We start from the raw sequence: 13,898 nt of genomic DNA, 5'->3' as shown, positions 1-13,898 counted from the left end.
GGGGGTTCTGCAGCTGCACTGAGAGGAGGATTTGGAAGAGGAGTTTTATTCCCTCTGCTGCCAACTGCTGAGACAAGGTGGGGGCGGGGACAAGGAGGTACCTGCAGGAGAGGTGCAAGGGCCACATGAAATGGCCTGGAGGGCCAGATTTGGCCTGCAGGCCTTGTGTTTGACACCTGCGCTATAATGGATTCCAACCTCACTAAAATTATTGACCACTATACCTGCTCTATTTCCCTTAGGAATTCTGTTCTTTGCTTTTCCCATTCATGTTTTTCCTTTTCAAATCGATTCAGCAGCTCTCCTTTCTCCCGACTCCAGTTCTTTTCACTCTGCTGTACTTGCCTGCGAAGGTCCATCACCAACCTGTGGCTCTCAGCAAGCAACTTTTTGTGCTCCTCTCTCTCATGACTGACAGATAACTTAACTTCACTGGGGCTCAAGTCTTCAGGCACTTTTGGCCTCCTTACTTCATACTGCAAAAGAAAAACAGACATAAATACGAAAAAAAATGTAGTCCTCCTGTTATGTCTAATACATATATACACTAAATACTATGCAATGCATATAAAAAACCTATTCTGTGCATCAATTGCAGGGCTATAAGGGCTTCATTTTTTTTTTTTTTTTTATTATTTTGCACAATATTATATACAGAAATTATATCCCGCTCCATTGGTGCAAATAACTATGTATATATAAACACAAATTATTCTTACTTAAATAAAAAAAAACTAATATGTATATATATGAGAAGGATGCAAACAATATTTGTGTTCCCACGATGAGCATTAATCATATGAATATAAGTGATTGTTGCATCTTCCCAAATTGATCGGTTATATCATAGACACAATGCAATATCCATTAATGTAAACAATGAAAATTAAATACATAAACATATGTCCATGTGTTTAGAAAGAATAAATAAACTTTATAGGATGTAACTGTGCAGTCCTCATGCAACACTTCTTGTGATGATCACATACAGTGGGGCAAAAAAGTATTTAGTCAGCCACCAATTGTGCAAGTTCTCCCACTTAAAAAGATGAGAGAGGCCTGTAATTGGCATCATAGGTAGACCTCAACTATGAGAGACAAAATGAGAAAAAAAAAATCCAGACAATCATATTGGCTGATTTGGAAAGAATTTATTTGCAAATTATGGTGGAAAATAAGTATTTGGTCACCTACAAACAAGCAAGATTTCTGGCTCTCACAGACCTGTACCTTCTTCTTTAAGAGGCTCCTCTGTCCTGCACTCATTACCTGTATCAATGGCACCTGTTTGAACTTGTTATCAGTATAAAAGACACCTGTCCACAACCTCAAACCGTCACAGAGAGAGAGGGGGGGGGGGAGAGAAGGGGTGTAAAGGGGGGAGTGGAAGAGAGAGAGGGAGTGAGAGAGAGGGGAGGTGAGAGAGGGGGGTTTAAGAGGGAGGTGAGAGAGGGGGGGGGGCAAAACAGAGAAGGGGGGTGAGACTCCCCCCTTCTCATTTTCTCTTGACTCCTTAACCCTCAGCTGCTTCCTGCACATTATATCCGGGCACACAACTGGCTCTGTCATTCTCACTGAGGCACAGACAGCACAGCTTGAGGCTTCATTTAATGGAAGGGGGGGCATGATTGAGTTTCTAGGAACCTGTTCCGGCATGTGCTGTGTCTGCCCAGATCAAGCCGTGTACAGTGTCGGGTATCGCAAGGGTGGAAGATTACTCCAGTCACAGTCTCAGTCACATTATCGGCTCCTTCACCAGTTTCTTCTTTTATCCTGGTCAGGTTTCTCCTTGTCTGCCTAGATTATCACCTATAATGATAATGACCATGTCTATGAAAGGTACCAGGGTCCTCTCATGGGCCCCCTACTGACCCCAGGGCCTCTCATGGGCCCCCTACTGACCCCGGGGCCTCTCATGAGACCCCCTACTGACCCCGGGTCCTCAGTCGCTCAATGGTCTGCCCGGCCCCGGAAACATAATTGCCACAGCTCTATTACTGTTTAAGAGAAACTTCAGATTCAGGCTTAAATAAAATTTACATCTGCAAGGATATGGTATTAATATCTGGAAACATTTTGTAGTAACATTTTCTACCTCCACAGGAAGAGGGGAATAATAAGCTTGGTGCTGTCACCTTTACATCTCTAGAGCCTAGTAGGAAGTGCAATCTACCTTCCCTCAATGACCTACACCAACCTCTTACCCATTCCCTAAACACATACACATCATGCACCGTCTAAACAAAAAGGCAAATACATTTTATGGTTAAAAATGAGGTGAAAAATGTTTCCTTCTAAAGGAAATTCTTATTATAAGCTCATATGTGCCGCAGGATACTGGGACTTTCCAACATTCTGAATAGGTCTATTGTGGTCAAGTAGGGGTACTACTATTGTAACAAGCAATGTTTCATAATGCCTTTTCAATGTGCAACACATTAAAGGGAAAGAGTGATGACTGTAAACCACAGGTATAAGATCAGAAAGCAAAAACTATAGTCACAAGCACATAGTAACAAGATTAAAACACAATATCCACAAATACAATATTACGAAAAAGACAAAAAGAATCACAAAACCACAGAAATAGAATCAAAAGATCAGCACAACTAAGGACAGGAACAAAATACTTAGCTGTGGCTTTATGTATGTGTAAACCCTAGCAGTGAACTAACTTTTGGTCTCTTAATTGTGCAAGTGAAAGCTTTTTGTTATATATCTGTTGATCCTGTAAGAAATGGACAGCAACTGTAGCTCATCAAAAGACAACTAGGTAGAGCTGAAATCTTTTTATTTTTAATTCCAGAGCAGGAAAAGTACTGTGTTGTGTTGTGGGCCCACAGCAAAAAATTAACAGTGTTTGTCTGCTTGGATCAAGACGTATTTTTCTTTTCTTGGATGATCTTTACAGGGATAAAACATGAAGAAATGTACATGTATTACAAATAGACATGCTATTTGTTTTGTTTTGTTGTGAATTGAAATTCAGAAGAAATTTTTATTCAGAGTTTCAGATTTATCCGACATTCCAAATCACAATAGTAACGTATTTCAATAAATCCGAAATAAATTATAATGAAACTCATTTTCAGAATTTGAAAATGAGTTTGAATTTGAAAATGAATTTGAAATGGAAACATATTGCAATAAATACAGTAAGGTAAAAAGTGAAATAAGATGATGATTTTACTTAAACTGCTCTATAAAATAAAATAAAATAGAACAGAATATAAAAAATAGAATATAACAGAATAGAATATAACAGAAAAGAATAAAATATAATAAAACAGAATAGAATTTAAAAGTAAAATAGAATAGAATAAAACAGAATAAAGAAAGGGAAATAAGAAAATAGAATAGAATATAAAGGAAAATAATAGAATATAAAAGACTAAAATAGAATAAAACAGAATAGAATAGAAAGGAATAGAATACATTATAAAATAAAAACAGAACTGAAAAGAATAAAATAGAAAGAAAATAGCTGTCTCCCGTAATTACAATTTTGAATAGAATAGAATAAAATAGAAAAAAATATAGCCATCTGTCAAAATTCTAATTTCAAATAGAATAGAACAAAATAGAAAAAATATAGCTGTCTGTCAAAACTCAAATTTTGAATAGAATAAAATAAAAGAGAAAGAATAAAGCTGTCTTTCGAAATTCTAATAGCACAGAATAAAATAGAAAGAATATAATCATCTTCCGAAACTCAAATTTTGAATAGAATAGAATGAATTAGAAAGAATATAGCCGTCTTCTGAAATTTGATTTTCCAATAGAATAGAATAGAATAAAATAGAAAGAATATAGCTGTCTTCTGAAATTTGAATTTTATAGAATAGAATAAAATAGAAAGAATATAGCCATCATCTGAAATTCAAATTTACAATAGAATAAAATAGAAAAAAAATAGAAAGAACATAGCTATCTTCCGAAATTCGAATCGACTAGAAAATAGCAAAAACAAAGAAACAAATCTAAAATATACTAAACAAATTCCAAAAATGAATCATTCTAACGTAACGAATATGGTGAAGCAAAACAATCAACTTAAGAAATAATCCAAAATGAAACAAATTTGTCTGTTTTGCACTCTTTAATTACACGGCCAGAGGTTGAGGAAGTGGTGAGTCATGGTCTGGCCTCCGAAACATGTCCCTATTGGCTACAGAGTCCCAGGGTTTGACAGGTCATTTGACAGCTCCTGACAGCTCTCTCCTGGTGGTGGCTCCTCAGATCCTCCAGATCCCTTCCCACAGTGGCCCTGACATCCAGCGGTATCAGCACAGACAGGACCCTCCCTGGGTGGTCCCACCTTGAGTTGTTATATGCCTGACACCTCTGACGTTTGTGAGTGCATTTTAATTGTATATTGATGTTCTAGTTAATAAACGGTGCTACACTATGGGCAGCGTGGCACCTCTCCTTCCCCTCCCTTCTTCTGTTCCAGGGTTTTAAAGTGACCCTGTTACACTACTATGTTTCTCCTCGCAAACTACAAAACACATTCTACATTTTCCCCAAAAGAAAATATAAAAACCATAGAGTTATATTTAAGAGTGGTGTTTGTGGTGTGACCAATGACACAAACAATTTTCATATTAGCTGATTCTCTTGCAGCAGTCAATAGCTGTGCATCTGGAATAGGATTATTATTATATTTATCATCATAAATACTGTATATTGTATTGGGTATCTGAGTACACATTTTAAAAGAATACCAGAGAACAAATATTGCATTATTTTCTATTCTGTAGAACCTAAAACCTTATATAATCTTATCCACCCCCCTTACTATATTGCATAAGTGTTTATGAATGATTTTATTTATGGGCACATAAATGTCACTCTAATGATCATGACACATCTTATTTCAATTAAAAAGGAAAAATGACTTCACTGTGAACACTGCACATGGTAAAAAGGCAGGAAACATGATATCATGCTAAGCAGACACTGTCTGTCTCAGTGAACGCCCTAGAAACGGATTTATGATCCAAACATCACATTAGAGGTCAGCGTTGGCATGAAACGATCTTGTTCCAGATAGTGAAGTGATACTGCTAATCTTTTTACCACATATACACATTTAGAGCCATCAAAGTGAAGTGCCCACTAGGAGCCATTATAACAGCACTTGTGTGGATGGGTGACTATTAAGCCACCTGCATATACAGTATATATACATATATATATATATATATATATATATATATACATACACACAGGTCCATATATATTTGGACACAAGCACAATTTTAGTTTTTTATTCAGGCTGCCAGTAAACAATTCTCAACAAAATATTAAAAATGAACATTTTATTTATGATTATATTAATTTGTCCAATTACTTTTGGTCCCTTGAAAAAGGGGGGATGGCTACTCTTAAGAGCTGTAATTCCTAAACCCTTCCTCCAATTTGGATGTACATACCCTCAAATTAAACCTGCGAGTGTGCACTTTCAGCCCATATCTATTATATAACTATAGCTTGAATATGTTTTGGTAAATACCTGAAAAAAACTAAAATTGTGCCTGTGTCCAAATATATATGGACCTAAGTGTATATTCATACTATATATACACATACAAACACACTCAAATGTGAAAACAATAGCATAAGCAATGGTATCCCTCTTGTAAACTACTTGTCCCATCAATCCATCATGTGATTGAGATGAACAAAGACAGCCATTGTTGAAGTCCAGCCTGTGTGACAACCATGGCTCCTTCTTTAAATGCTGTCCCCTTTGGAGACAATTAAATTTACTTCATGTTCTGAAGGATTCTTGATATCTGAACAAGATATGTGGAAAAATGTATCCAATGGGGAAACAGATAGCAATAAGGGCCCTTTCACACTGACTGTCTGATCAGGTCCGCCAGATAGATTTTCAGGCGGACCCGATTGGACCATTCATAGCTCTCTATGGAGTGGTGGGTGTCAGTGGACATGTGTCCACTCACAACCGCTGGCATAAGATCTGATCCTGTACACTAAAGACAGATGGATGGGGATCTGTTCCCCATCCATCTGGTGGATCAGATGATAGTCAGGTGAAAATGGGCAGGCGATCTGCTTCCATCTGACCGCCCCATAAAAAACGTTGGGCTGTGTCTGTGTCCGCTCTGCAGCAGTGGAGCAGACACAGACCTGTCATACACTTGCTCAGCTGGGATCAGTGGAGAAATCCCCTGCTGAGCAAGTGGATTGGCTGACAGGTCCGCCCATATGAAAGGAACCTAACAGTACAGCAGAGGTTATAAATCTTCCACTCTACTAAAAATATTTTTTCTTGCTATGATTGTCCCCATTGTGGAGATTCACCCTCACTTTCTAGTCTGTCTGACACCCATTATATAGACAAGAAGCAAAGAGAAATCTCCCCAAAAGGACTATATGTGAAAATAAAAGTTAAAAAAACTCCTAACCTTTCCAAGCAAAGTATCCCAAACTAAAACAAAGCTTTCACTGGAGTCAGGTGTTAACGATTTGAATAATAAAAAAAAAGCACATCATAAAAAGCATAAAAGCGTCAGTAGAATTCATTAATGATAGCTTATAAAATTCTGCCTGTTTGAGCAACAGTGTTTCTAGACTCCGAAATAAAGAGGTAGTGAATTATCTAAGGCTCATCAAGAAATAATTATTATACAGAATTTATATAGCACCAACAGTTTGCACAGCACTTTACAATATATAATGATTAATATAAAATGATATATATAAATATGTAATGCAACACACCATAAACATTATTCAAAATCGATCTTTTTTACACACTGATTATAGTATAATCAATTCATCTGACTAGTTCTATTGCTAATTTCTTTTTTTCTATGCACCCGTTTTTTTTATAACTGGGTGTAAGAGTCTTTAGAGTTTGATTGCACTTCAGTGTTTTGATTCATTTCTTTACACCTTTTAAGAAATTTGCACAACAAATGCTTCCTGTAATAAAAGACCAACCACTGCTGCTCTCTTTCCTTGTGCAAATTGATTGGTCTGGTTTCCACCCCCCTGTAGTTTTCTGCAGCCAGTCTGCAGTGGGAGGACTTGATGGGTCCCTCCCATAGCTCTGCTCTCTGCATGGCTATGTACAGCACAGTGATGTGCACAAGGTAATATCTGGGTTTGCAAAGACATTTGGCACACAAGCTGGATTTATATCCTTTATGGCTATTGAGGAAGATTAATATTTTTCTGCCTCGAATTCAGCTTTAAGACACAAGACCCCAGGATAATTAGTGCTTATCACCTCATAATTCATGTAATTACAGATTAGAAACTGCATGTTAGCACATACAAGCTTTTTGAAAGCATTTATTTGGTAGTACAGTGCACTTTGGTTTGAAGCAGAGAAATGAGGTTAATCTCTATTGTAATCTCTATTTAATCTTGCTCTGTCTTGCTAATCTTTTCCCTCTGGGCACATTTGTACAGGCAGCTACAGCCTAGTTCTTTATGGGCACAGATTTACATTACAGACATAGGTTTCCAAGTTTGTTTCTTTTCCTCATAGCTACTATTCCAAACAAACAAACCACTGGCTACACTTCAATGGTTTCCTTCCCTAATTAAAATTAAAACAATTATCATACTGTGTATATCTGCACCTAAAGCTGACCATACATAGATTGAAGTATGCCTGATTCCTGCTAAATTGGGCAAACTTCTTTTCGTAGGTGGCCCTCTCAGCACCATCCGTATCAAGAAAGGACAGGGGCTGAGATCTGTCGGCATACTATCAGATGCAGGCACTCTTCAGGTATTCTGACAGGCATGGGTGCTGGCTGTCAGAATACAATAGCTGGAACTGCAGACTTGCCCATCCATGTTGTTTGCACCAATGGGGGAATCAAGAGAAACCATACGTGTATGGTCAGCTTTAGGCCTCATGTACACTGCAGCTGTCGAACACTTGAGCATTCATTCATTTCAATGGCCACCATAAATTACTATTCTGGCCAATAAAATGAAAGAATGCCCAAACGCTTGATGCGTCTGAACGTACCTACATGCGTTTTAAAAATATGGCTTTTACCAGTGCTTTTCTCCTGTCTGTAGAAAAGTGTTCCAGAGAGCATTGTGTGCATAAGGCCTTAGCGTGTGGAAGAAATGATTAGTTTGGGATAAAAGTAGAGAAAATCCAGAACCCCTGTCACATTATTATTGCTGTATTGCTGTGTCTCCATTTAAGCAATTAAACTTTTATGTCTTGATGGCCATTTTCAAGGAGACATTGGCGATTGGAAATCAAAATTTTGACAGTTGTCACCAGAACAAAAAATAAGGGTTAATATCTCAATGAGGAGACCTGTTGTAATAATACATTTCTTACAGGGTATTTCCCCTCATTTTGTAGAGATCTGTAGAGATGTCAGTGGAATAGGAAGTGAAGTGATATCTCCTTAACAGGACAAAGACATAAAAAAGTATCTGCCATCCAGTGTCAATACACAAAGCTGTTTGGAAAATTTTACATGTGTTTGTTAAAGGAGAAGTACAGCCAAAACTCTTTTGGCTGTACTTTTCCTGTGGATCACAGGACTGCAGTTCGTTCTGCACTCCTGTGACCCGTTTTCAGCTGACAGCGAGCTGAAGTCTGCTGTCGGCTGATGTCACTCAACCAGTCCAGGCTGGGGAAAGATCCCGACTATAAAGTTGGGATCCTCCCCAGAGACTGCAGCGGCACCTAGCTTGGCCTCTCAACAATCTGCTGAGAGCTTGAGCCAGCTGCCCCCCCCCCCTCCACAGCCCAGCGCTTCAGTGAGCACGGGAGAAGGGGGCAGAGCAGAGAGCGGTGACTGACAGTCACCGCTCTCTGCTCTGAGCTGCTGTGAGATCCCAGATATCAGTGGTCATGTGATCGCTGAGTTCTCACACTTAGAACCGGCGGGGGACAGATGCAGCATTGGATGCTGCAACCACCTAGGAAAGTATAATGTGGGGGGCAAATATCCCAAAGTTCTCTTTTAATTTACCTCATGGCAGTTTTTGCACCAAAAATATTCAATTCACAATCATTTCTCTACATCCAATACTTATGAAATCCTGTATTTCTCATAAATTGATATTATTTCTTGAGCCATTATATTATCACCATTTAAACTACATAAAAATACACAAGGCGAGTATACAGACCTTTTGTTCCCCCCCAACCCCCCACCACCCGCTATTTGACTGGAATTTCAAGCTCTCAGCCCTGGTTCACACTGATGCGGTGTGGAATTCGCAGCTTATCAGTGCAAATTCCGCACCGCATCAGAATCGCACCCCATTCATGCGAACTGCTGTGGGTGTGTATATTGAGTTAACAACACCCCAAAAGCGGTCCGCAAAATGCAGTGCGATGTGCAGAATCGGATCGCATAGGTGTGAATACCCATGCGATTTGATTCTATTGCAGACCCAAAAAAGGATCCTACATGTTTTTGGTGTGGTACGAATAGAGCCATACAAATGTATGTGGTGCGGTTCCTGTGCGAATCAAATGCAATATACCGCACCGCATAAATGTGAACCCAGGCTCAAAGTAAAAGCCAGGAGTTGCTTTGTAAATGCAGCAACTCTAGGAGCTGCTACTGTATGAAAATGGACCTTCCGACAGACTGTAAATGAACACTGTTCAGACACAAAACATTGCTACTATGTATTTACTCTGCTTCATTCATCTCCAGATCAAATGGATGAGCTTTGATCTGCTTATGTCAAGTAAAAAACTACAAGCAAAAATTATTTTTTCCTAATTAAAATTTGTTGTTCTTTAACACCTTATTAACCCTAATCAGCTCTATTTACCTCCTTTCCCTTTTATATTTCTGCTGATTTGTTTTTGCGAATTTCTACTTTAGAACTCATTAAAATGATAAAATATATTCACATTTGTTTTCTTTGTTACATTAAAAAAAACACAAAATGTAAAACAATTTTATATTTAATTTTAAAATAACTTTGTTACATATAGTTACATAGTTGACAAGGTTGAATAAAGACACCAGTCCATCCAATTTTTTGTACCAAAATAATAATTCTGGTGTCATTTTAAACAGAACAAATTATAGAAAATGGATGCTTTTATCCACAGCAACACAAAATATTTTTTATTTTTAAATGAAAAATGCACTTTTTTAGTTGTATTACTATTTTTGTCTAAGGTTTGCTTAAAAATCATTTTTGAAAGACAATATCACAAAAGGAAGCCTTTTTTGTCCTTTAAAAAATATTTGTATTATTTTGTTATTTTAACCACTTGCCCTCTAGAGGATTTACCCCCCTTAATGACCAGGCCTCTTTTTACTACTCGGCGCTGCACTAATTCAACTGATAATTGCGCGGTCATGCAATGCTGCACCCAAACGAAATTTACGTCCTTTTTTACACACAAATAGAGCTTTCTTTAGGTGGTATTTGATCACTTGTGCGCTTTTATTTTTTGCGCTATAAACAAAAAAAAGACTAAAAATTTTGAAAAAAATTATATCTTTTACTTTGCTATAAAAAATATATAGTAAACTCAAAGTTAGTTATAAATTTAGACCAAAATGTATTCTGCTACGTTTTTAGTAAAAAAAAATCCCAATAAGTGTATATTGATTGCTTTGTGTGAAAGTTATAGCGTCTACAAACTATGGTATAGTTACTGCAATTTACGCCATTTTTTTGCTATACAGCGCTGCGCTAGTTTAACTGACAATTACGCGGTCATGCAACACGGTACATAAATGAAACTTATGTCCTTTTTTCACACAAAAAAGGATGGGGGGGCTCCACGTGCCTATCTTTTCCCACGTAAATCCGAAACTTATAAGTATAGCCTCTTGGTCTTATACATCTTGGCCCCATATCTGGCATGCTTGCTGGGGAGAAATTGTTTGAATGCAAGGCGGCCAGAAAAATTAATGAGGGACTCATCAACGCAGGTGTTTTGCTGGAGAGTATAGACATCTACAAATTTTTGGTTAAGGTGATTTACGAGGGGCTGAATTTTGTGGGGCCGGTCAAATTCAGGGTCACCTTGAGGACGAGTGTATTGTCGTTGAAATGCATAAAACACATTATACTCATATATCTATGCCCGGCCATGGCAGCAGAGAACACGGCATATGATGAATAGGGTCTGTAGACCAATACAACCGCAATTAATTTTTTTTAGTAATGCCCATGTTGAGGGTTAGGCCCCCAAAAAATATAAATTCAGAAACCGTAATGAGTTTCCATGCGAATGGTCTGGCAAGGTTTGAATTTGAGTTGGCGGCGATAAATTGTTGTACATCTAAAATGCTTTGATCCACAATCAATGCATACAGATCTTCCGTGAAAAACAGCTCCAAAAAATTAAGGGCAGGAGTTAAATTTGCTATTTCCACCTGAATTCCGGGTTGGGCAGTGAATGGGGGAAGTACAGGAGCTGCAGAATTTGTGGGCTGCCAATCGGGATTTGCAAGCACATCCAGGAGGATACTAGGGGCTCTACGGGCCTGTGAGATGAATTCTTGGTGGTTGTGGGACAATACTTGTGCTCGCCACCACACCAGCTTGTACTGCACTTATGGGACTCGCCAGGTCACCAAGTGATACTGCAGTTCTGGCATTATTATTATTATTATACAGGATTTATACAGCGCCAACAGTTTGCTCAGCGCTTTACAATATAACGGGAGACAATACAGCAACAATACAGTTCAATACAAGATGGTTAGAAGGGCCTGATCCTGGGAGCTTACAGTCTAAGAGGTATGTGAAAGACCAGGATGTATTAGACCGCTGGTGCTCGCCAGTTCAGTACTGGCACTCTGCTGCATATGAGAGTCATCAAAATTTGCTAACAGAGATCAGGCCTGATTCTGCGAACACTGCGGTTTTGTGTGCAATGTATCAAGTGACAGCGACCTACTGACATTGCACTTGCTGGGGGAGAAGGGAGGGGGTAAGCGTAGGGGATAAACGCAGGTGCTGGCAGGTTCCGGGGCTTATCCCGCTAACTCTGGCTTTTTGGGACACTATACTAATGTGAACGCTGGTATAGTGCTGATCTGATCAAACATATTGATCCGTTCAGACACTATACTAGCATTGGAGGTTTATTGTGTATGACCGTCTTCCTGGCAATCAAGGGGTTAAATGTGATGACTGGTGTACTGACGGGCAATCTGACGCTATCTGGGAGGGGCGTGAAAACCACAAGAACGCGAATCACGTATATATATGTGATTTTGTGCACCTGTGCCGCCCTGTAGCAGTATTTCTGCTATAGGACTGTCAGGAAGCGGTTACATAAGCGGTTTGTGTTACGGCACTGCGTTAGTTTAACTGACACTTGCGCGGTCATGCAACGCTGCACCAAAATGAAATTTACATCCTTTTTTCCTCACAAATTGAGCTTTCTTTTGGTAGTATTTGATTGCCTGTGTGTTTTTTTATTTTTTCCGCTATAAAAAAAGCGGCAATTTTGATTAAAAAAAACAATATTTTGGACTTTTTGCGATAAAACATGTCCAGTAAAAAATTTACAAATCAAATTTCGTCATAAATGTCATCCAGAATGTATTCTGTGACATGTCTTTGCTAAAAAAAATCCCAATACGTGTAAATTATAGCGTCTACAAATGGCGGTATATATACTGAAATGTTTTTTACACTAATAATAGTGGCGATCAGCGACTTATGGTGGCGATCAGAGACTTATGGCGGGACTACGGGACTGCAGTGGACATTCTGACACTGGGGGGGGAACTGACTTGGGGTCACTGACATTTCCAGTGACACCAATACAGTGATCAGTGCAAAAAAACAAACAAACACAGACACTGTACTAAAGGCACTGGGGAGGAAGGAGTTAACTTTTGGAGACAATCAAAGGGTTAACTGTGTGAGGGAAGTGTTTTACTAGGGGGCAGGGGTGTGTACCTCTCTGTTACACACTGTTCCGGAAGGCTGTGTCCAGCGATCCCGGAACAGTGTGCTGAAGCTGACAGGGATTAAGAACTCCATTGAAAACAATGCAGCCTTCCTCCCCATCTTTTTTTTTTTTGCTGGCAATCGCTGGGCTCCGGCGGGTAATCACCGGCCAGGACCCGGTGACTGACACCCACGGCCGCAATCAGTGCCACAGGTAAGGTGGTTGTGTGCCTTGTGCGCGCCCCCTACCCCGGAATGCAGGATCACGTTTATATACACAGGGGCCACCTTGTAGCAGTAAATGTACTGCGGGCAGTCCCCTAGTGGTTAACCTCTCGCCACCACACTACAGTACATTTACTGCGGCGTGGTATCACAGGTAGGCTCAGTTACATATATATACATGACTGGCTTCTTCCGGGTCTGTGGACCCGTGCTGTGATTGCACACAGTGTGATTTTGTCAACAGGTTTCAGCCAATGATTTTGACTGAAAACTGCTGATTGGCTGTATTCAATCACAGCACAGATTCCTGTGTTGACAAACACACAGGACTCAAGGACAGAAGATAAAACAGCAAGATCTGTAAATAAAAGCAGCACATTTTAGACACATTACACATTTGTAGGCACACAATTAGCCCCTTGATTTCCCCTAGATGTTAATCCTTTCCCAGCCAGTGTCATTAGTACAGTGACATTGTACAGTATTAGCACTGATCACTGAATTAGTGTCAATATTGATGTCAGTGTCAGCACGTGTCCCTCCCAGCCAACATTAGCTAGTGGCAGATTGCTCGCCACACTATCATCCATAGACAATGTATTCAAGAAATGGTAGCAGAGAAAAAAAAAAGTTGTAATATAGTGACCACACCTAATAGTGTATAGGTAGTTTTTGGTATGATATGTTGATATAGTATACCTATATTCCTGCACTGCCGGATGGTTTCAAATGTCCAATTATCATCTGAACCTGTGATTAAATAGCAAGAT

The 13,898-nt window shown here is 39.1% G+C and overlaps 1 protein-coding gene across 6 annotated transcripts in view; it reads right to left on the bottom strand.

The window, feature by feature from the left end:
* Positions 1-13,898, bottom strand: part of MTCL1 (microtubule crosslinking factor 1) — a 231,539-nt gene that overhangs the window by 25,071 nt on the left and 192,570 nt on the right. For all 6 annotated transcript variants that reach the window (XM_089670985.1, XM_089670988.1, XM_089670986.1 and 3 more), the window contains one exon: positions 225-476. In XM_089670985.1, coding sequence (XP_089527111.1) covers positions 225-476 — 252 coding nt within the window. The remainder of the gene's footprint in view (positions 1-224; positions 477-13,898) is intronic.

Source organism: Staurois parvus, unplaced genomic scaffold, assembly GCF_062004578.1.
Source record: "Staurois parvus isolate SC_StPar_1 unplaced genomic scaffold, SC_StPar_1.0 ptg000097l, whole genome shotgun sequence".
Classification (NCBI taxonomy): domain Eukaryota; kingdom Metazoa; phylum Chordata; class Amphibia; order Anura; family Ranidae; genus Staurois; species Staurois parvus.
This window is presented reverse-complemented; position numbering and strand designations above follow the sequence as displayed.